The sequence below is a fragment of the Rhea pennata genome, chromosome 9, assembly GCF_028389875.1.
Source record: "Rhea pennata isolate bPtePen1 chromosome 9, bPtePen1.pri, whole genome shotgun sequence".
In the NCBI taxonomy this organism is placed as follows: Eukaryota; Metazoa; Chordata; class Aves; order Rheiformes; family Rheidae; genus Rhea; species Rhea pennata.
In genome coordinates this window covers 14,985,115-15,009,225 of record NC_084671.1, presented here as the reverse complement: position 1 = coordinate 15,009,225, position 24,111 = coordinate 14,985,115, and the positions used below count along the sequence as shown (strand labels likewise).

Here is a 24,111-nt window from a genome sequence, read left to right as displayed (position 1 = left end):
AATAAAGCTGGTATCAAATGTGCAGTGAAACAATTTAGCTGGGGTTTCTGGTGTTAGTGTAACCCCAGAGCCCTTCAGCTGCTGGGCCACCATGAAGTCTGGGTCCCTCATGGACCCCCATGCATACATGCCACCATCTTACTACAATGTGCCGTTCTCAGAAACCTAATTCTTTGGCAAATAACCTTTCTAGCATTGCTTCATCAGGAGAGCATGGGCTTGTGGAGCTTGCTGAGTTAAATTTTGAGTGGGGTTGGAGTGTACAGTGGGACTGCTGTTGAGCAGTGCTTCCGTGACCGCGTGTTCTTAGGCGGTTGCAGACCTGCAGTAAAACACGGCTCGCGTCTCAGGGAGCAGCTCTTTCACCAGAACTATCTTCCTAGGGTGAGAGCAAGCAACCTTGTTTGGAGGTTTGAAATGAGATCTCAGTGGGGTGACTTCTTCTCTCTCTCTCTCTCTCTCTCCTGGAAGAGCCTGGTATGTCATGGTAGTATTTGGTTTTGTTAGTTAACCAGTGATTGGCAGTATGCTTCAGACCTTGCCAGTTACCCTGTTTTGGGGTAGACAGTTCTACGACAGAGTAGAGGCTTTTGTGTAACCTTGTCTTTAATACTGTGACAGCTTCTTGTATGCTAGAGGGTGACAGTGTGCCTTTATTTTTGCTGTAGACTGTCCCATTCTTCTTCCTTATCAGCAGAAAATGTTGTCAGAACTCGGAATTCCTGTGCTGCTAAAGGTTTGAAGAAGGCTGATCCTAAACCCAATCCTCTGCAGAGATACCAGGTATCTCTGCTGGTAGACCAATCTCTTCTTCACTGCACGCCATCCTGGTTCTTACACTATTTCCTCAGGGCAGGCACAGGGACAAAACCTGATAAAGTGCCTGGAAGCCGGTATGAGCTGCTGAGGCAGAACTGAGGATAACCCTATAATTTACTTTTTTTTTCCTTTTTTCATGAGGATATGATTCAGGGTCTGTTTCTGGAGCTGTCCTTGCCCTTCCAACAGAGCTGTGATCAGAAGGGTCCTCTGTTAGGGTGTGCAGCCAGGGAATGAAAAGTTTTGAGTCTCAGCCACTGAGGAAAGTGATGGGCCAGCTCTGGTCTCTCCCAAAGCACACTTGCAAATTCAGATGATTCCAAAGTCTCCTTCTGGAGACCAAAGTACCCAGCAGCAAGACAGTATGCCGACTGACAGCATGGTGCTCTGGGGTGCATGGCAGCAGCATGCATGGGAGCAGTCTTGGCACAGGACTATGCAGAGTACCACGTCCCTGAGTCAGGGGACAGCCACGACGTTCAGTCACCTGCTGTGGTGACCCTTGGTCCCGCGGGTCCCTGCAGCACTGAGGTCTGGAGGTGGCCTTGTGGGAGGTGTGGATTTGCCCCGGTGCCCGGGGTGAGCTGGGCACCCCGGTGTCCGGGGGCCGTGTGTGCAGCGGCGCCTGGACGGGGGGCAGGCCGCGGGGCTGGGTGCGTGCCACGCGGGCACTGAGCGGCAGATGGAGCTGGCGCACTGCGATGCGCTGCTGCACGGCTCTGCGCGGCGTGGGGGCCCGGCGCAGGGTGGGAGGAAGCCTGCGGGGAAGCACCCTGCGACAGGCAGCAGGAAGGGAGGACGCGCAGCGTGCCCGGATCCAGCCTCGCGGGACTCGTCGCAGGGCTGAGCCTTCCTGACCCTGCTTTACCCTCCCACCCCAGAGCCGTGCCTGCGTGCGCGGGTCGTGCTGGGCTTTTGCCAGGGCTTGTCTACTGGAAGTTAGTGAGCGCGTGTGTCCCGTCCCCACGCGCTGCAGCGTAGCCTCTCCGCTTCCCTGGGTGAGGGGTGAGGGCCCTGGGAGCTGGCTGGACCTGTCTCCGTGCCTGATACCGTGCTTACACAGCGGCCCTGCTTGCCCAGTTTCCTTTGACTGGGCTGCACAGTCTTGATGCTTTGTAGTGATTAATATCACTTATTTATTTTGTTCCCCTTTTGCAATAAAATTGATTGCATCCTCTTTCCATTGCTTTTCCTGTTTGTTTGCATAAATAGGTCCCTCCACTGATAACGCCAAATGCTGACTTAAAAATCCCTCTGGTCCTTCGTTGCCTGATTCTCCTCCTGGGATTTGCTGGCTGCACCTCCCGCGGCATTGCTGGTTTTTCTGCCCGAGCTGGGGTGACTCGGTGGCAGAGAGCTGAGGCGAAGGCTGTAGCAGCGTTTGTTTGCGCCCTCCCTTTCTACGGGCAGACGTGCCTGCCTGCGTTGTTTGTTGTCGTCTGTGATTTTGCAGTCAGGGAGACCACATCCTGGAGCTCCGAGATGCTTTCCCTCCACCGAGAGGCCTGAGCGCTTGCACGTGAGCAGTGTTGTCTGAAGGGCTGGCTCTCAGGAAACCCGAGTTTGGTTTCTGGCAATCAGCGCGCACTTGGGCAGTTTGGCTGCTTGCAGATCTTGACTCCCCGCTCTGTAAAAAGTGGTTAACAGCCTATCCGTGCGCGGTGCTTCGGGAACCACAGTGAGGCCATGTGCAAAGGCCGAGCTATCCTTGTTCTCCGCAAACCTGGTCAGGTAATGAAGACGTGCTGGAATGAATCTACCTGTGCTGCTGCGACCAGGTACTTAAAATATTGCCACAAAGCTGTCTAGCAAGAGTAGGAGGGAAAGTAAAAGAGAAGCAGAGTAGTGTGGGTTGCCTTTTTTTCTTTTTTTTTTTTTTTTTCCTTTTTTTTTTTTTTTTTTATTGAATCCCTTGAAAGGGTCTTTTCACAGTGTGGGATATGGGTTTATAAATATGTGCTTGCACAGGAAACCCATAGAATTTACTTTTCTTAAGTCCTCAGTGAACTTGGTCAGATTTAGCTCCAGGGATTTACTGAAAGCTGCTACACAAATAAATAATGAAGTACAAAATTAGCTGCAGATAAACATGTTCTACTAAAGTCTGTCCTAAGGAGAAGAAAAGTTCCTGCAGTACTGGAGAGGATATGTGTCCTGTGGCCACAGAGAAAAAAATTCATCTTGTCAGGAGTTTGCTTTGTAGAAGTACCTGATCAAAGGATGGGCAAAGGATGTAAATTTGCTCTAGTTTCTTTCTGGAAGGGAAGGGAAGACAGATGATACTGTTTGGAGTTTCAGGAGTACTTTTTCTGTAATTTTTGACCAATGGTGCACTCCTCAGCTGCTTTCAGAGGTGGTTGGAATTGATTTCTTTTTTCTTTTCCCTTTTCCCTGCTGTGCTGCTCACCAGCTCCTGAATTAGGAGAAGATTTAAGCCTGGCTGCTTCTCAGAGTGGATCTGCTCCCACCAAAGCCATGGCAGGGCGGGGATTTTCCAGGGAGAGGTGACCCTGGGAGTCACACTGCATTGGTGTGCAGGCAGGAGACAGCAGGGGTTGTGCTTGTGGTGGGGTGGCTGGGTGCAACTCTCCATCCTCGTGTGTCAGCACCCTTTGTTCCTCTTCCACTTGCTGTATCTGTCCTCCTTCCTTGTTCCTGTCTAAACCTGGTCCCACTGGTGGCAGCTCTAGATGCTGGCTGTCCAGATGCCGGCTCCTAGCAGACAGATGACCTCCTCAGCCTGCTTTTATGTGGCTTCTGGTCACCCCAGAAGCAAGTGGGAGAAGCCTAGGAGTTGTGCCTGCCGGTGGGCAGCCAGGGCCTGGCGCAGAGCGCTGAAACTCTGCAGTGGTGGTGTCTTGGCCTTGTATTACCAGGATCACGTGGGGAAGATTGGTGCTGCTAGTGGGGCTTTGCTCCATGCATTTTATAGAGGTAGGGGTCACGACATTTGAATAATGTTCCCTCCAGCAGTGCCTTGGGGAAGCATTTTTATGCACGTTGTCTTATCCAAAACCACGTGTGGCTCATGATGAGCTCTCCCAATAAGCTTTCCTGGTACGTGGTGTTTCTGCATGATTTTTCCTGCCTTCCTCTGGAAGATGCTTGGCATTGAGCTCAACTGCAGTGAAGAGAGCTACGCTGTCCCCCCGGTTAAGGAAATGCACTGACTTCTGGGCTTCCAGACAGGTCGTACGGGGCTCTGAGAGCACACCGTGTGAGGGTGCTCGTGCAGCTCTACATCTGACAGCAAGGCAAAGTATCACACTCTTAGACTACATTCTTGGCCAAGAGTAGATGTTCAGGGCGCCTGCCCTGTGGTTGCTGCGGCTGATGGAAACCTCTCTTCATTCCCCTTCTGCAGGGTACTGTGCTGTTCTGCCCCAGATGCTCCTTGAAATGGGTGGCAGCAGCTCCTGGGAAGGGTGTCTTGACCCGCTACGGGAAGGATGGTAAATGGTGGAGTTCTGGCCTTTGCAGTTTGCCTTCCCTGTGCATGGCTTAGTATGTGCTGTCCTTTGCTATAAAAAGGGCTGAGATCATTGGCCTTGCTCTAAATTCTGACTATTTGCTCTTCATTGTTAGGTGAGGTCAGAAAGGAGATGATGTGGCCACCATGGAGATGCTTGCTGGGATCACCAGCTCTCCCTGATCCTCAGGGAGGAAGAGTGGCAGGTAATTGGGGGTACCTGAGGCAGCAGAGCCAGGAGATTGCAGTGGCACATCCCTGCCTGGGCCTGTGCCGCGGCTGGTGGGCAGTCAGCAGTTTCCTTGCACTCGCGGACCTAACCACGCTGGTGAGGTCGACTGCTTGCTTCCTCCTTGCCTTCGTGGCTGGGTTCTTTGCTCAGGTATGGGGGAGGAGGTGCAGAGGGTGTGCATCCCTCCAGATCCTCTCTGCTGTCCAGGAAAGTTTTATCCTGCTTTGGGCACAGGCCAGCAGCTGCTGGAGGGGAGGGAAGGGAAGGACTAAACTGCAGGCAGGACCTGTGATAAGCCCTGTCTGTGCTGGGAGCTGAGCTGGCCTCGTGACCTGGCAGCCTGCGTGGGTGAGGGTGGCCTCTCCCTGTCCCCAGTGTGCACTGAAGTCTCTGTGCTGACCACTCCACGATCCCCCTGCTTGGCAAGAGGAGTCTGAGCTGGTCTGTGGCTCACGGGGAAAGTCTGGGCACATGCAGACTGCAAGGACAGAGCACAGGTGCCAGGGGTTGTTCCTTTCTCTCAGACCCCTCTGCAGACACTTGAGTGTTTTTCTGATTTGCTCATGGACTTTGTGAGCTCCAGAGGGTGAGGGAAGAAAGCAGAAGGCAGGATCTCTGTGGCAAGGATTGGTGCTGGAAAACTAAGAGCAGGTAGAGTCAGAGTCGGGGGGCTGTGGCACCCCTGCACATACGCACTTTTGGACTGAGCAGAGCTGTTGTTCATGTGCTGCTCCGTGCAGAGTGGGTGGAAAGAGGTGTTCTGCACGGTTCAGCTGTGCTCACTTTCCTCTCCCCACTATTGGGGAGCAGCTGCTGGTTGTCCCTGGGTTCCTCTCCTAAATGACTTGGCTGCCCTGATTAATCTGTTGCTGTTCACAGTGTAATTCACAGAGCATCCTGAACCTTCCTTCCTTCCCAGCCTTCTGCTCTGAGTGGGAGGCAAGGTAGGACTGTTGCGACTTCAACACTGTCTTGTGTTGCCTTTGAAACCTAAGGGGGTGAGATGAATCCAAGCTATGGGTGACTTTGGATCGATTGGATTCCAAGACACTGCTGTTTAATCATAGTATCATAGAATGGTAAGGTTGGAAGGGACCTCTGGAGATCATCTAGTCCAATCCTCAGCGTAGCCCATACGGGGATTGAACCCACGACCTTGGCGTTAGCAGCACCACGCTCTAACCAACTGAGCTAAGCCTGCCCCCGAATCATGAAATAAGGTGAATTTTTAAAAGCTTCCAAGACACAGAGTGTCTTCACTAGATCTCAAGGCTCCTGGGTATTCTTCTGTATTTCTGCACATTCTGTGCAATGGTTTGTGCCTGTGAACAGCTTCAAGCTATTTTAAGGCTTCTCAGCACAGACAGGTTAATGTGACAGTCCGTAAGTGTCAAGTAAATGTGCATTAGATCTGCTCATATAATACATGCAAATGCCCTGACCTAGATCCCATTAGTAGCTTGGTTTTGCCATGTGCAAAACGTCCCTTCTGGTTTGCAGAGTGAATAACCTGCCTCCTCCTGCCTTCTCCTCTGACCCGAGAGAACGAGCTTCTCGGAAAGTGGCGGTGCCGTGCTGCGTGGACTCCACAGCTTCTCGCCGCTCAGGTCCCAAGCTCTGTCCCAGGTGTCTGCTGAGAGTTACCCGTGCGGCAGCGCGGCTCCGAGAGGGAGCTGCCGTCGTGCAGCAGAGGAGACGGGAGGCCAGGCCCGCCTGTGCCTCTTCCCTCTCGGGACGAGACAGATGTGCCATGTGCTGGCACACCCCACCATACCGCGCCGGCACCGAGACGCCCACGGTTGTCAGCCAGCCCTCGAGGCGCTGGTTCCCAGCGCGGTGCCAGCAGGGCTAACCGTGCGCTGGCCTTGGCTCCTAGGTGCGTGTTCGTGTACAAAATGCTGTTGGCTGCCCTGGCGTAAAAAGCTTTTCCTCTTGTCCCCTGGCAGCTGGGGAGGACCCCGAGAGGCTGCGTGGGGAGCTGCCGCGACGCGCCGTGCTCCCGTGCCGGCCGGGAGCAGGGAGTGGGGCTGCCTCCGGCCGCGGAGGCTGCGTGGGCAGGGGCCAGCGGCACCCGCGGCGGCTCGGTTGCTCCGTGTGGCCAGGGCCTTCAGTGCTTCCTGCCAGCCGTCAGGATGGATATGTCACTTCATGCCTCGCCTCGCATCCGGCTGGCCCCACGAGCAGCCTCCTGGCTCCTGCGTGCTCTGCTCCCCACGCGAGAGCTCTTTGATCTGGGTAAGGTTTTCAACAAGAAAGTGTGGGAGGAGAAAGCTCCAGACTGCTCACTGCGTCTGTATCTCTGACATGTTTTGCCAACTTTCACTTGCTGTTAAAGCATCCCCTGGTTCATTGTACTGGCTCAGGCACCAAAGGATTTTTTTCATCTTAAATATTTGACTTTGTTGAGCTTTTTTTTTTTAAATATATAAAAAAAAGATTTACTGCTATCCTATGGTTTTAGGTGTGCAGTGTGGCACTCCTAGCTCTTAAGCAGATGAAGTTTTAGTAGGGGAAAGAAGTGAATAATTCAGTTTGGAGGGGACCTGCAGAGATCATGTAGTCCAGTCCCCTGCTCAAAGCAGATCCTTAGAGAAGTATTACAGTGGTCCTCAAAGAAGCAGCATAGGCTTTCCTTTCTGAGACTCGAGAGTTGCTGCTGGGTTGTGTCCTCGCCAGTGGCATGCTGCAATCTGTCATGCTTTCTCTTGCATGGAGAATGCAGCGTGACCCTGAGTCCCCAGAGTTGGAGTTCTTGAACTCTCACTTATCTACATTAGGGTTGTGTCCCTTGTGCCTGTTAATTACCCTGAAAATTCCTTCAGATAACTGGCGTGATTCAGTGACCTGCATCATTCTGTGTGTCTAACGAGCGTCAGGTTGCATGAAAGTTTCTGTTATTTGGACTTTGACTGAAATGAATTACGAGCTTGTAAAATTTCAGTAGCTGACAAGGTATATTTGTGGTGGCTCCTGTTCTTTTAACAGCCGTGGTTTGCCTCATTGCTCAATTTTCAAGTCTCTCATGAAAACTAGGTACAGTAGGTAGGCTGGTGAGGTTTTTTGTTTGGTAATTTGTAGCCTGAGCAAATGAGGTTCTTTGTTTTGTTTTTCTTTTATTTTTTTTCTTTATTTTGTTAAAGAGCAAGAACATGGAGAAGGCTGTATTTATGTCAGAGATCAGTTTCCTGGGATCCTGTTTCTGTCCGATACCTGTTACTTAGGAAAGGCTTTAAGAGAGGGAAGCCTGCAGTGCTGCCCCCAGGGCCCTGGCGGTGGTGGCTGAAGGGCACAGAACATTGCACTGCTGAGTGAGAGCAAGCCCAGGCCAGAGGCCGTGGTGTGGTCTTCCTGCTGCAGCGATTCTGGAAAGCTCCAGCGCAGAAGGGCTGAACTCCAGCTAGAAAAGACACTCAGCCCTGTTGTAACTGCTGACGTTTGGCTTTTTGTTGGCTTGCTGTGGCTTGTCCTGCCTTTCCTCTTGCAGCTCTGGCGGGGGCATGCTGAAGACCTTGCTTAGATGCTGGGCTGAGATTCGGCTCATCATGTAATGACCCCATTATAGCCTGCTTTTATAGCAGAAAGTCTTGGACCTCGTGCTAAGCGATGTGAACTGGCTTGCCTCAAAGGTGTCTGCAGGATGCCGAGCCTGGAGTGAATGTTACCTCTTCTGACTCAGTCTGTATTGGAGACCAAACATGAGTATGTATAGGCAGTGGGAACAGCAGGGCCAGAGACCTGCGGAAAAGCATGCATCGAATAAACTTGATCGTGCAAGTGGATTGCAGTATCTGTATGCCCGTGTCTCTCATTTATGGAATGAGCATAAAAATACTTCCGTCCTTCCCCTACTGCACTTATCTGCCTCTCACAGCATGGAGATGGGGCCCAGGACAGTTGGATCCCTCTGTGCAGTGGGAATGCCAACAAGCAATATCTGCAGTTTAATAACCTCGTACCTGTGTGTTGGTACAGGCTGAGAAAAGGATACTAAAACTGGGAAAAAGTCTATTGGATGTAGTGGCTCACTGGTTGTTTCTGGTGTCTCTCCTAGGTAATATTCCACGATGTGAATGTATTGACTGAAAAGTTGTTTCCAATAGTCGAAGCCATGCAGAAACACTTCAGTGCTGGATCCGGGACCTACTACAGTGATTCAATCTTCTTCTTGTCGGTCGTGATGCATCGTATCATGCCCAAAGGTAAGCCCTCCACTCAGGTTGTGACAGCAGCTGCCTCCAAAAACACAGATGTAAGTATTATCCAGTGCTTTCTGAAATGCAAAGAAAGTTAACAAAAAGAAGTTGCTATAACTGAAACAGGGGGTTCATTAATGTGACGAAGTGGATTGATCTTAGTGGGATGTGCTCTGTTACACTCTGACTACAGAGCATACGTGCTTTCTCTCCCTCTCTCTAGTAAGACGCAGAATACTCTCTAGTAAGACGCAGGTAGCCCATTTTCCATCACTAGCATCATCCCAGCTGCCAGTGTTGGAGTACTGTGGAGCAGAGGCGGTGGCAGTGACATGCTTGGACAGAGCCAAAGCTGCTAGCATTGATGTTATGTCTGCCATTTATTGATGGTTCTGGGAGGCAGCGGAGACTGATCAACTGTAGGACTATCCTGGTATATTGTCACATGAGGTGTCCTCTTTTAAGGATTTGGAATGAGTGATTTCTTGGGCAAAGCCTGGTTTCTGCTTGTTCCTGCAGAATGACAAACCTTTCTGTGGAGCTTGAGATGACGGTGCAGGCAAGGGCCACATGAGCTCCTGGAAACTGTGACTTGTCTACCCCATCCAAGCCTGCTTTTAGTGGGTCTGACCCCAAATGCAAGTCTTTCCTTTAATTACAGTGTTCTCAGACAAGCTCCAAGGTGGGACAGACCAGTGGGGATTTTTGCAGTCAGCTGAAAAGGTCGAGTTTGAAGAGAAATGTAGTGGGAAAGCAGTTCTCAGTAGAGCTCTGAGCAGCCTGTAGGCTGGCTGAACTTGAGAGTTTGTCAGCCCTGGCTTGTCCCTAGGCTCAGCTCACACTGTTAAGATGTGGTGGTGCTCATGTCCAAGTCTGCTGGCATGAGCAACTGAGAAGTCATCTGTGCTGCACTGCCAGCTGGTTCTGCTCTCACACTGTGAACCATTAGGAAAGACAAGACTGGAGCTTGTCTAGCCATCTGAAGTTCAGACCTGTTTCTGCTTCTAACTGTGCCCCAAATTCAGCTGCTGTTTACTTGTCACATGTGTTTTTGCAACCTCCCTTTCCTTGTTGTGTCAGCAGAAAGAGATGAAACATATTTGCAGCACAGTAACTGAGGGCATCCCCTATGTGTATGCTAGCAGGTGTCAGTAGAGTGGTTACTGATCACACTTTCCTTTTGGCCCTGATGAGCTCTTGGAAAGCTTTGCTGATTAGCAGCCACTGATCACTTATCTTTCTCTATTGTGCCTTTGCTCTGCTTTTATGGAGTGAGAGAACAACAGTAAATCTGCGAGAAAGCAAATGCAGCTGGCAAAAGGGGCTTAGCTCAGTTCATGCCATATTTTCCTTCCCCAGCTGTGTGTATTTCTCTTAGACCTGCGTGTTTTGTAGCCTTGGACCACAGTCAGTAGTCCCTGTTTTGCTCTCCATCCCTGAATTTTTTAGGTCAGGCTTGTTTTTCTTGTAGGGAGGTCAGGCCTGGGAGAAAGGTTGGAGTTATTTCCATAAGGCTGATGGCCAAGGATCACATTACTCTTGCTGGTGCTGTTAGGCCCTTACAAATAAAGTGCAAAATGGGAGCAATAGCATCTCCTTTCCTGGGGTTATTTATTTCCTGCTGGCCCAAAGCATTCTTTAAACTGGTGGAGTTGGGCTACCGCTTACGTGGTGGAGAGGAGAATGGTAGGCTGGTGCAAGATGATGCAGGGGTTTCTCTGTGATGGAAAGGGAATGTTGACTGTAGTCAGGCCTACATCTCCCTGCAGGACATGGTGTTTCCTCTCATTCCAGCCTGTAATGTCAGGTCTGTGCAGAAGAAATCCTGTTTCAGAGCTGCTGGAGCGTTTTGAGTGCCTGGTCCCACATGGCATGTGCAGAGCTGCAGCTGTAGTATGGAGGTGGTGCAGTCAGATATGTGCACAGACACTGAGGGTTACCAGTCACAGGTGCGTGCCTTCTTCATCTGCCTTAAAGGTCCTGCTGCAGCTTAGTGGGTGAGGAGAGCTGGAGCTCCTGAGGCTTCTGCCTGCATTGTTCCTGGTACAGCCCATTTCAGGGTCTCTGATCACAGGCACTGGACAGTGAGAGGGCTGTCCTCAGAAGGCTCCTGCCATCACCAGACCGTGGTAGCAGATAGCAGTAGGCCCCAGTGTCCCGGTTTCCAGGCTTGAGATCAGACTGCTTGGCCTCGCACCTTCCCCGGGAGAAAATAACGGCACCAAAGTGCTGGTAAGTTGGCTGTATCTTCCATGGAGGGGCAGGCAGTGATGACTTACAAGGCTGGAGTCTCTCCTAGCAACCTCATGCCAGGAATGGCTGCTGTGCAGGTCGCTTGGTTTGGGCTGACCGTACTTGAGCTCTCAGCAGGTGCTCCAAGAGGCCTCTCTGGGCAGGATCTTGAGATGGTGGGATCTGTGAACCCCCTTCACAAGAGAATTATAAACATAGTGGCCTGTTTGGGGTCCTGGCATGTCCTGTAACCACAGTGGTTTCACAAACAGTGTTTGCTTGCCAGATAAGGAGGAAGTGAAGCAGACACTGCTTTCCTTCCTGTGTTCCCGGGCCGTCCTTCTGGGGAAGGTCACAGTACTGCATACACAGCGAGCTTCAGACATGCTAGCAGAGGTCTGGATTGGTGCTGCTGTGTAATACACAGCCCATAAGTAATTCTGTTACCTTGGGAAAGATTAACTGGGAGAAACAGGCAGGGAGAGTGTATTTGCAGGTAGATTTTTTTGTTATTTAAACTCTTGAGGACTCCCAGTTGTTAAAATAACGGCACTGGCCCGTTCACTGCTCAGATAAAGGCACTGCAGTGATACATTTAGGAATGGGGTAGCTGCTGAATTCAGAAGTTTGTTGCTGGTAATCATTACAGAAGAAGGAAAGTAAAGTTCTCTTTCCTTTCTTCTGTTGTATTCCTCATTCATCATCTTTCTTCCCAAGTTGTATTGCCCACCATCCAAGAAGCGTACACCTGCCCTTCTCTGCTGGAGACCTGGAAGGCCAGGCAGGATTCCCTCTTGAGCAGCTGTGTCCTATTTCTTCAGGATCTAGGAGCAAACAGCTGCTGAACATTTGCGGAAGTCAGCAGATCTCACCTGGCTGACTTACCAAGTCCATGTTCTCTCACAACTGACCTCGCTCCGCACCTCTTGCAGAGCCTGAGATGCTTGCTAGGAGTATTCCTGGTGCTGAGTAGCAGCATGGCAAACCCCTCATCCTGTGCCTCACTCTGGGGATGAGGCCTGTGGTTACGGTTGCCAGGCTCTTCTTACCCTGGACCCTTGCTGGGTTTGTTGCATTACATTGTAGGCTCTCAAAACCACATGTAAATGAGGCACTCAGTACATCAGGGCATGTCGTAGTGGCTTGCTCCTGCTGTTCTGTCTTGCTGATATAGCTGTTCCGTGGCTAACACAACTGGAATCACTAGCTTCCTCTTCAGCTGGAATAGAAGTTTGTGCTGGCCCCTGCTCAGTCATAATATTTCCTGCATTTTTTCTGCTGCTCTTCTGCAAATTTCTGGTATTGTCTTGTTCTGCTGAGAATGATGCAGAGGGCATCAACTTTGTGGGTACTGTCAGTAAGTCATCACATTCCTGGAGTTTGAGCCTCCCTCGGTGCAGCCAGAGGAAGACTTGTCACATGCCCTGGATAAAAAGGGAAGTCCAAATTGGTGGAAAGCCATGATCTTAGGAGCTGCATATAAAGATGTTGGCTTAAAGTTGGTCTCAGCCTTGGGACCTGAAGTGCAAGGTTGTTGCAGAGTAAGAGTGAGAGCAAAGAACACTGCCTGATAGAGAAAGGGGTCTTTAAGTGGGGGATGTACCTCATATCTAACACTCTGTGAGAAGTAGGGTGCATAGAGGATACCTACTTTACCTAAAAGGCTTGCCTACCCCTGCTGTGCCAGGAAGTCCTGAGGAGATGGTGCAGTAAAACCTAAGAACCTCAGTGTTTATTTTAATAGCACATTTTTGTCAGATAGACATCAAGACAGGAAGAGGCACACAGCATGACATGTCCCGTACAGGAAACTGAACTGTCAGGGGTCGCAGCCTGAAAGATACCCTGTGGGGCTGAAGGGTACTATGCAAGGGTGAGTGTGCGAAGGGGCAGGAACAGAGGGGCATGGGGAGCTTGTGGATCCATGGCCAAATCTAATCTTCTGCTTTTAGAGGTGAAGAGAAAAGGGACTGAAATAAGTAATATGCCTGAAAGCAGAGAGCACTGGGGAGCATGTTAGAGTGGGACTCGTTAAACAGGGAATCCCTGCTCTGTTGTGTTCCTGCTAAGCCCGTCATGGAGTTTGGCATTCCCTGCTCTGCTCAGCAGTTCCTGCCACCGTTAGGCCTAAAAAGGGGAGTAGTCTTCAAGTTTACATCAACAGTTGGTCCAAGATACTGGTTCATGAGACTTCCTCTGGGGCTTGGTCCTGTCCTTTCTGGCACATCTGTTCCCAAAGAAGATGGAATTTATACATTGCCACTGTAATGGTGCTGTGCATACGTTTGTAAAGCAGTGGAGGAGTATCATTTAACTTATGTTCGCAAGTGCCTGGAACGGATGAGTTGTCTGTGAAGAGCAGGCAGGGAAGTGGGTGTATGTACATAAAATAAGGAAGCGCCTACAGGACAGCAGTATAGCGAAAGCTCTCGTACCTTTCCTGGGAAGTCAGCATGACGAGGTGCTTCTCTGAAGTGCTTGCACATTGAGCATGGGGAATGAGCAGGAGAAATGAGATGCACATGCGATTGCAGAGATGTGATCTCGTTGGTATCATGTAGATGTGGTGGGATACCTCACATGATTGGTGTGTTGCAATGGATGGATACAGGCCCTTTAGGAAGGACAGGCTGGTTTGGAGAGGAGGGGGAGTTGTACTTTTTATGCGAGAGCCATGGGGAGGCATGGAGCTATGTCTGGGGACAGATTATGAGCCAGCTGAGAGCTGTTTTCGGTGTTTTCTACAGACTGCTTGGTCAGAAAGAAGTAGTAGTTGAGGCCTTCTTCAGACAACTAGAAGAAGCCTCATGTTTGCAGGCCCTGGTCCTCATGGGGGATTTTAACCACACAGATATGTACTGAAGGGACAACATAGCAGGGCAATCCAGAAGGCTTCTAGAGTGCATTGATGGCAACTTCCTGACACAATGATTGAGCATCTGATGAGGAGAGGTGCTTTACTGGGACCTCGTACTTACAAAGAAGGAAGGACTGGTCCAGGCTGGGAGCAGCTTTGGCTGCAGTGGTCATAAGATGGTGGAGTTCAGGATCCTGCAAAGAAGAAGCAGGGCAAAAAGCAGGATCACATCCCTGGTCTTCAGAAGAGCAAACTGGGTTCTTCAGGGACCTTCTTGGAAGAATCCCATGGGATAGGGCCTTAGAAGGAAGAGGAGTCCCAGAGAACTGGTTAAATTTCAAGGATCACCTCCTTCATTCTCAAGATTGGTTCGTCCTGATAAATGTAAAATCAAGCAAAGGTGGCCAGAGGCCTGCGTGGATGAACAAGGAGCTCCTGACAAAACTCAGATTTAAAAAGGGAGGTGGAAGCAGGAGGAGGTGACCATGGAGGAACGTAGGGACATTGTTTGAGGGTGCAAGGATGGTGCTGGGCTGCCAGCACAAGAGAGACATGGGCATACTGGTGTGAGTACAGCAAAGGGCCACAAAGGTAATTAAGGAATTGCAGCATCTGATGTACAATGAGAGGCTGAGCTGGGATTATTTAGCCTGGAGAAGAGAAGGCTCGAGGGGGATCTTGGCAGTGTTTATAGATATCTGGTGGCAGGGAGTATAAAGGGTGGAGCCAGACTTGTGGTATCCAGTGAAAGGATAAGATGCAGTGGGCCCAAATTGTAACACAGGAAATTCCACTTATATGTAAGAAAAAGCTTTTTTACTGTAAGGGTGATCAAACACTGTAACAGGCTGCCCAGAGAGGTCGTAGAGTCTCCAACCTTGGCAGTACTCAAAACCCTACTGTAGTGGACCTTGCTTTGAGCAGGGATTTGGACTAGATGATCTCCAGAGGTGCCATCCAACCTCAAACATTCTGTGATTCTCAGCAAGTATACTGTAGTTAGGTCTTTATTAGACTTTGGTAGTTTTTTTGTTTGTTTGTTTTGTCTGCTAATATCTGCATTGTGAATGCAGCATGCTTTGGAGTATGCTGAATAGAAATGACAGTATTAATGCTAATTCACTTGCCCAGAAGGTGTTCAGTCTGAAATATCTTTTCTTATTTTGTCAACCTGTGGATAGTCCTGTTTCTTGAAAAGCTTGCCTGTTGTCTGTCAGCCCAACAGGGGCTTGCAATGGCCTGTTGGCTACACGGGATATTTAAGAGTCATTTTACAATTCTGTGAGTTTTTGTTTCAGAAGCTGCTAGTAAAGCAAATTTTACATTTCCCTTAAAAGTGAGATCAGATTTACTGCACTGGATGCCTGCAGTGTCTGTCGTGATTTATGGGTCTGGCAAAGCTTCCAGACCTTTTCCCTGCTTTCCAGTTGCATAGCCAGGACCTAATGCAAAGCAGCAGGCTTGAACATTAAATAGGATAATCAGCTTCTGCAGTGGGGACATGGCATGACTGAAGATGGCTGCTTCTGCTAGTCAGTGATATTAATCCTCCATCAGACTTGATTCTTGGCTTTTGGTTCCCTTTGTAGCTCAACTGCCTTGGACGGGAATTGTGTGAAGGTCAGTGTTTCTGACTTTTCCACCATGTGATCTGTATTTTTGCTCACCTAGTTTTTAAGTGTAAATGAAAGATCTTCCTCCCTGGGGAAACAGAGGGCTACGAACTATTCTCCTTTGTCCCCCTGCACATCTGTGGATGGTACAGGCATCATGCCATGCTCTTGTTCTCTTTCTTTGCTGTGCCTCTGTTTCTCTCAGAACCCAATGTATGTTGGCTTGAAAAAGCCTCTTTAATAAGATGGAGGAGGAAGTATTAAAGCTTGATTATCCCAGAACACCAGCATTTTTTGTAGTGCATTTCTCTGCCATTTCACCTGCCATGAACTCTGCAGTTGCACATTGTAGTCCTGTCTGGCTCCATAGTTTTAGCTCCTGTTTTGTGTGGCAGCTGGATTTAATTGCAGGTTTAAGAATGCTCCAGCAGAAATGAAGGCCATGATTTGAATATTAAGTTCTCTTGTGTGTTTGTATGCATGTGTATCAGTCTGTCTGTACTTTTTTTGAACACTAGACCTTTGTGTTAAGGTTGCATGGCTTTAGTTTTCCAAATCTATTAATTTTTGAAGAGCTCTGGCATATTCATAGTATCATGACTTAATGATTTCTTTGAAGGATAGTTTTGGGATTGTGATGGTGCACTAACTTTGCAGACTGATGGCACTCAAACCTGAACAGCACTATTTAAAAAAAAGATTGTTGTGGAACCTGTGAACGACTATGTGCATTTTGTACTGAGAATATATACTTTTTGCCACCCAGCTGTTCTGATTTCCACTATTGCTTGGAATCCTTGTCCAAAAATCTTTGAAGCCAAAAGATACAGCTGCCAAACTATAATGTAACAGCTCCTCAGCTGATGTAAATCATGTAACTCTCTTGTCTTAAATGTCTTACATCAGTGGAGTTAATCTGATTTAAACCAGCTGGGGAGTTGGTATGCGGTGTACGGAGGTGGAGACAACGTAGCTGTTGTCTGTGCTTGAGATCTATAAATCCTGTTTTAATGTGGTATGGCCAGACCTGATGAGCTAGAGGAAGAGTTGATGCATTTCAATGATTTTTGCAAAGGAGAAGTGATAGGCAAGTTACACAGAGTAGAAAAGCAGAGTTCAAACTTGGAAGGAGCTGCCAAGATGAGGATGTTGCCAGCATGAAATGATCTTGAGATCTGCAGAGATTCAGGCTAGGAGGAAATAGGAGGACAGGGACTCAGAACTTTTTATTTTCCTTTTCAGTATCCAGATTCAGAGGAGGCTTCTCACTTGCTGATGATTTTAATCCTGTTAGTTGCTTGTCATTTTAGTGTCATAACTTAGAGGATCCAGCAAACTTTTTATAATGTTTCTTAGGGACATATAAATATCTTAGCTGGTCTACCTGGAAGGCAAGAGCACACTGAGCAGATGATAGAAATAACATGGCTACTTCAAGGCACACGAGACAGACTGCTGATGTCTAAGGTTAGGGTTAGGAGAGGGAAAAAAAGGCTAGCGCTCCCTTTGAGTTGGGGTGGTGAAGGGGCAGCCAAAGGAATCTGTGGGCTGCTGAAAGAGTTCTCCCTGAGAACTTGCTCACTTGGGCCAAGGCTGGGAGTCCTGGGCCAAGGCTCACATGGTGGCAACCCTGGCGGTAGGGTTCAAGTAACATGCAGGGTGAGGAGTGAGAAAGCCTATAGCTTCAGTTGGATCAAGACTGAAAAGGGGCTGTCAAAGGAGAGTCAGGCCTGTGAAAAGATTTTTTTTTTCCCACGGTAATTTACTCCTTTTGTGGTCTTGGTCTAATTTTACAGCAAAGAATTATTATGGAAGCTCGTAGCTTCCTTTGGCAGCCGCATGCAAGCTTAAGCTCTAGGCTTCATCTCTTAACCATAATGCTAGAGCTTGACCTAGCCAAGGAAGTTCTCAGGGAGATTTTAGTGGCCCTCACCTTCCTTTGACAGCCCTTTTGTAGCCTCGCTGAAGCTGAAGATCTAGGGTTGGTTTCTATCCTGACCTTAGCCTGAGGATTTGGTTGTGGCTGAGCCTTAGACCAACCCAACCATGGTACAGGTGACAAAGTCACTAGAGATTAATCCTGGCAGCCCCTTCGCAGACCTGCTCCATCAGGGGCTCTACGCTTTGTCTCTGCCTTAACTCCATCTCTATTTGTAAATTTAGGGCTTGGTCTTGGCGGGTCATTAGACTAAGCCCCTCATCCTTGTCCCAAATTAGGAGTTTCTCAAGGGAGAATTATTTTAGCAGCCCTCAACTTCCTTTGTTAGCCCCTTTGCAGCCCTACTCCAGCTTGGACATGTTTAACTGACATCACATCTCAGTTGTGTGCAAAACAGACATTACTCCTTCCATTTTGCTCTGTTTACTGCAATTCACTGCAAGTTTTTTATGGTGTTGGATTAGATCATTTCATGGATAAGAGCCATATGGCTTAAGGAGAAGCCACAGTTGTGGGGGTGATGCCTCGTAATACCTGGGGGAAACATTCAGAGTGTGTGCAACCCATGTGCTTTGCAATTCTTGTAGGCACACGTCCACTGGGGGTTGCTTTTCTTCAGTACTGAATTCTTTTGGATTCTTTGTCTTTGTTTCACTCTTTCATAGTGGCACCCAGGACTCCTCCTCTCCCTTCTCTCCTATTAGAAGGAAGAGGCTTTCCTTCCTGAATGGTTGCCTAGGGCATGCTTTTCAGGACTGTTACCTCTTGGCTTGGCTATAGCAATGCATCATAGCTGTTTGTAGGCACAGGTGCTTGACACTGTGTGTCCTCAAAAAAATGCAGTGTTCCTCCTTGGCAGAACTGGCCATTACTAGCACAGTAAATACTGATCCCCAAACGGTTTTCTTGTTCAAGACCTTCATCATGATGCTGCAAACAGTCCTCAACTTGACTAGGATATCCAAATAGGAGGTGGGGACTGTGGGCAGCAGCTGTGTTTCTCTGGCAAGAGAGAGTGCATTGCTAGTTTGGGAGATGGAGCCATTCCAGGGCAGTCTGCAAACTGTGGAGAAGAATTGATGGGGAACCAAGGACCACCAAAATGTCCTGGCTTCCTTGAGTTTAGCTCATAGCAGTATGTCAAGATAGAAAATATCTTTTTGAACCAAATGCGGTGTAGTGCCTAAAATTATCTGCTGTGGAAGGCTGAAAGGAAGAATGAGCCTTATGTATCTTATACTGCTTGGTACACTGCTAGACATGTCCTGGTTCCCCAGGGACAAGGTGTGCTATCTTTGTAGCCTCTATGACAGAGAAACAAAATGGCACCAAGCAGGTAACCACAAGGAGCAAACAAATATGCAGGTGTCTATATTCAGAGTCTGCAATTGTGACTGCAACATGAGGTTGAAAACATGTTTCAGCAAGAGTGTCTGATGGCAAATAGTGGTAGGTAGTTGTTTCTGAGCACAACAGGAATGCTGCTACAGGTACCACCAGTTTTCTAGTGTGTAGAGTCTAGTCTCGTTCCTTGCTGTGAGGTTTCGGTGGCGGGGGGGGTAGGTGACTGTGTAATAGGAAGAGGTTTGCTCGAGTGTAGAGATGCTTGTAGCACTGCCTCTTTTCTTCTGGCTGTAATTTTAATCTTCCAGGATGGCTTTGGTCTGTCAGGCTGTCTCTTTACTGAAGAGGCAATCTCCCTCCTAGAACTGTCCTCATCTGTCCTTGGAGCACCATGCAGAACACCCTAGGCATGAGAAGAGGGACAAGTATTGTGGGGGCAGAGAGAGGGGCAGCACTGGGATGTCTCCCAGCCCAGTCCTGTTCATTCTTTAACAATATCATGGCTGGTGCCAGTGTACTGATTTTGGTTGTGTAGTGCTTGTACAGTAGGAGTTAGCTGAAGCACCAGACTTAATTAAATAGAAAGTAATACTTTATGGTTATCTCCAGCTTGGCCAGAGCCAGAAAGGTTCAACTGGGTGGTATCATGAGCAGCTGCTGGGTAGCCCAGGGAAAGACGTCATCACCATCATCCAGGAGCCTGGGCAGACCTTTGAAAACTCCCTTTTTGTATTTGACTCTATTGGTAATGCTGACTGTATGCTGCAGCAAGATCATGGTGTCAAACAAAAGGGCATGGGACAGAGGGAAAAAATATGGGCCAGAAATTCAGAATTCAGATAACTTTTGTCTGAAGATTCTGTCTGACACATATTCTCAATGAAACTGCTTCATGGCTTATCTCTACTGACTGAGCCAGAGGAGATGAGTGCAAGGGAATCTCTGAAACATTGCCTGGAGGAAGCGTGTGTCATGTGGAGTTAGGGTAGGACTTGATTGAAGGTGGCATTTGACAAATTGTAGACAGCAGGATTTCCTTGCCGGTCAGAGCAGCTGGCAGTCTTCCTGAGGGGCTTACCATCATCCCTGAATGTACTTCTCCTCCTCCCCGTTCCTGGCAGCGTGGAGGGAAGCACACAGGGTTTCTCTTCTGCTGAACAATCCAGCGTGAAGGCAGAAGCCCTGCCAACGGGTGAGAGATTAGCGCAGAGGCCCCTGGCTTTACGGTTCCTGTGATGCGAGTGGTTAGCTCTTACATGGTATGCTGCACCTTACAGGCACTGGTGAAATGCTAATTAATCCTGACGTTACAGGCACTGGTGAAATGCTAACTAATTAATCCTGACGTCATTCTGGGTAGCTGGGGAGAGGGCTAGAGCGCTGCTTCTCCAAACTTGACAGGATGCAGCCAAGCAGAGCTAGGCTGGGAGAACATGGTGTTGCTGGTTGGTGAGGGAGGGTTTGTAGGGACTGGATTCCTTCTCATGCTAACAAGGCCATTCTGTGTCTGCAAGGGGCACAGCAAAATAAATACAAATGCCAGGTTTAATTCAGTTAACAGGATCTCTATAGAGTCAGGCTTGGCGATCCCCAGAAAACCAGCTTAACAGGGTAGTTGCCCTCTTTACGCCCAGCCTCTCTGCTGCTTCAGTGCCACCTGCTTCATCCTAGCCCTGTGGATACGCAGAAGGCTCTAATGGCATACAGTAAGAGACACAGAAGGGTGTCTAGCTAACAACATGGGAAAGAGACAGATGCGGTTGAACTCTTGCACCACGTCTACTTTAAATACTTTGAAAGCATGGGACCAAAAACGGAAAGAGAGCAAATTCCTCAACTGGTTTATTTCAGTACTAGGAGTCTGGGAAAGAAACTGGATGGATTGGGAAGCTTCACTGGTGAGAAAATACTTGACATAATTATCACTACTGAAATTGGTGAGATGATATATATACTAAATTATTAAAGTCACTGGCTGCAGTGCTTGCTTAAGAAACATAGTGGATAAGAGAGGTGGAAGCTGGGTGGTGCTCTATAGTAAAGATGCAACTAGAGACTTGTTGACTGATAACTGAGAAGCTTGATTTCCAGCTGCATTTAACAAGGTTGTTAATCAAAGGCTTCTAAGGGAACCAAGCAGTAATGGGATAAGTGAATAAGTTTTCATATGGCTAGGTAAAGATAGAGAAATATTAAGAAAGGAGAACAAACTGCATTACGCACTCTTTAAATTTATGGCATACCAACATGGTGTGTTAGGGAGAAACCTGGAAAACGTTCAGAGTGAAGCAGTAGCTTCCATACAAGACGAACCTGATGGACTGTGACTCTCCAGTCTGGAAAAGAGCTGAGTAAGGAGGTTACGACTGAGTCGCGAAAGCCACGGTTTATACGAAGCAGGCATCAGTTGACTGCCTCTGCTTGTACAAGATCTAGGGGATGTCGAATTTAGTTAGAGGCAGGTTTAGAACAGACTAAATGAGGTGTTATTCATATATATGTAACTGATCCATGGAACTCCTTTTCACAGAATTTTGTAGATACTAAAATTTATCTCAGCCCAAGGAGATGCTAGACTAGCTCACAAAAAAGAAAGCTATTGAAAGCTGTAAGTGAGAGATGCCACTTCTGTCTCAGGAGCTGCCTGAGCTGCAAGTTAGGTGGGAGTGTGCTGCAGGGCCATGTGGCTCTCTCTCTCAATGGAGAAGCAAAGGCTGTTGCAAGAAAACAGGCAACACAGTACACGGAAATGGCCACCAGCAGAGGGCTGTGCCATTGGCTTCATAGCAGATGTCCAGGATAGTGGCCTGTGACACACTGGGATCAAACTGGATGATCCAGTAGTCTTCATGGCCTCAAACTCTGAGCTCGGTGACTTCTCTGGGTCATTATCTGTGACAGTACTGGTCATTAAATGTTGACCAGTGTGTAAAGATGTTTGTCTGAGCTGCCTGTTAATCACAGAGCCACAGGCCGCTTGGGAATTAATACTACTTGAAATTGGCTCCTGCTGCTGGCTACAACTTGATTTAGGAGATGATCTCTCATGAAATTGATATGTGCCTTGTAAGTGCTCTGGCAGTCTCAGCCTGGACAAAGCAAACAGCCTTTGTGAGCAATGACTTGTGCTTTTCCCACAAAGCTGGCCCGCAGGGAGGGCAAAGGCCAGGCTGGAGAAATGCTGCGGAGAGCTCCGAGCTGCACTGTGTCTTCTCGCAGCATCTTCCCTTCCACTCGCACGCACAGAGCAGCCCTGCCTTCTGACAGCAAAGGCTGACCCGCCGGTTCCTATAGGAGAGGATGGGCCAGTACCAAGATTTCCGTGTTCAAGTGGTCTCTCGGGTTGTGTTTCAGTTCCCAGAGGTAAACGCGCAAGCCTGGTCTGACCCTGAGAGCACTCCCTGTGGTTTGCTTGGGGTGATAGTCTACACTTCAAGCAAGCTTTACATTTGGCTCTGATGATGGAAAATGTGTGGGGGCCAGGAGGAGTGTTTTAAGTAGAGGTATCAAGAAAGTAGTCTGATAGGTGGAACAGCATGTTTACAAGCAAGCTGTCTTATGCTGACATGCTTCTGTAAAACAGGCATACAGTATTCTGAAAATGTTATATATTGCTGTTAAAAAACATGAGTTTATATATGCCCATGTGTGAGAGTTTGCTGTTACTGCTGGAACATTTGAATTCTTCACGCAAGATTGCTCAGGTCATTCTAGAAATCTCGTTTGCCTAAGAATTGCCGGAGCCAGATGCCTGTGCTGCCACTGGCCTGTGTATTATGCGATTTCATCATAGGGAAACACAAGCCAAGATTTTCTGTCCTGAGAGCCTGAAGTTGGGCTGTCTGTTTGGATGTCCTGAGCACCATCAGGCCCAGGGAAGCCGGAGAGCTGCTAGGCACGGTGCCTGTTGGAGACAGGCCTCTAGTCCTCTCTGCCCTTCCCAGGATGGCTTCTGGGGTCAGCACTTCATACATACGCTGTTTACGCTCTATGGCACCAGTTTGCACTGGTACAGGGCTCCTGCGGTGTGCTAATCCCATGTCACACGCTGAACACACAAGCGTGCATCAGAGGTTTGTTATGTGGCACCCTGCAGAGTGACATGAGCAAGCACAATCTCCTTTTCTTCCTTTCTTTCAGTTGCTGGATAATTTCTTGTACACAGTGAAGTTACCCATATAATTTGGTGAATATTAAATTTGAATAAGTGAACATTTTAAAAGTGTGCCATCCTGACCCTTTACTGCTGGCTGAGCATTGCGACCTTCACTGAGCTGCAGCGTGTCAGGGTAGCAGAGGTGCAGCAAGTTTGAAGAGCGTTTGAAAGAGAGCATCTGTATCCCAGATGTTCCAGGTCTGGCTCCACTTCCTTGCAGTGGGGATGTTAGGAAAAGGGACAGACAATCTGGGTCAGTGGTGCGCTCATGGGAGATTCTCCCAGAGCTATGTGCTCCCCAAATGCAGTTCCCTTGAGATGTTGCAGAAGCAAAAGGGTTTCTTTTCCGGCAGAATGTTCCCATTTTTACGAGGATGGAGGGAGCGTTCATAGTTCTGATGGCCTCTCAGAACTGCTCTTGGTGCATTGGGCGTTTTTCGCTGCTTGGGCTGCTCTGGGGGTCAGCCTGGATGCTACCCTCCAGGGCGCTTGGCCTGGCTGCTTTCCCGAGCATGCTGGCCTGGTCGCGCTGCTGGCGTGCGCTGTGTCCCTGGTCTGTGCCCGCTGCAAGCTCGTGAGCAGCCGGGCTCCACTGTGCTGTGCAGCGTGCGCGCAGGCAGGCTGCTTTGATGCCAGCGATGTTGTTGCTGTTTAACAGGAGAGGCGGGTTCAGGACAGTCCCCCGGATGCTCCGGCACCGAGGAGGCCTGTTTCCCACAGCATGATCACCGTTCTGGTCCAACGTGACCTGCAGCCCCTTGGGGTGGTGTCACTTTTCATTATTTCCATTGGCTGCCCCTTGCTGTAGTGCCGGCATCGATTATTTTGGATGTCCTAGATCTGTCAGACCAAGGCAGGCGTGTGCTGTTATTTCACCTCCTGCAGAGTGACACGGTCTCGGCATTTGCCCTGCCGGGGCAGTTATTTAGATAAACACCCTGGTGTGTTCGGCAGCAGGAAGCTTCCTGCTGGCCCTCCTAGCAACAGACATTATTTTTAAGGGAGGGGATACCCTTTCCCTTTTGTAACTAGCCCCTCTCTCCTTTTATATAAAAGGTTAGCAGCATGGAAGCTACTTCAAGTCATCCTGCATTAAAATCTTAAGCCTGCTCAAAGGCTGGCCCAGCTGGGTTTGTGGGAACTGCTGTCCCCCAAGGTCTTGCTGGCAGCTCTGCCTTAGCTTTTTTGAGTTTAGCAAGATAAAACAGGGACAGCATCTGCCTGCAGCTCTGCTGCCTCTTCCACTGCACAGTTTGT

At 48.9% G+C, this 24,111-nt stretch overlaps 1 protein-coding gene and 1 non-coding gene across 2 annotated transcripts in view; one reads left to right on the top strand and one right to left on the bottom strand.

Moving 5' to 3' along the window:
* The first annotated feature begins 4,195 nt into the window (after nucleotides 1-4,195).
* The window catches only part of XXYLT1 (xyloside xylosyltransferase 1), a 62,932-nt gene continuing 43,016 nt past the window's right edge, over nucleotides 4,196-24,111 (top strand). The window contains exons 1-3 of the mRNA XM_062582712.1: nucleotides 4,196-4,271; nucleotides 4,405-4,494; nucleotides 8,572-8,719. Of these exons, the coding sequence (XP_062438696.1) occupies nucleotides 8,629-8,719 (91 nt within the window). The 5' untranslated portion in view covers nucleotides 4,196-4,271; nucleotides 4,405-4,494; nucleotides 8,572-8,628. The remainder of the gene's footprint in view (nucleotides 4,272-4,404; nucleotides 4,495-8,571; nucleotides 8,720-24,111) is intronic.
* On the bottom strand, nucleotides 5,648-5,718 carry TRNAS-GCU (transfer RNA serine (anticodon GCU)). The gene has a single exon. It is a non-coding gene; the product is annotated as a tRNA-Ser (tRNA).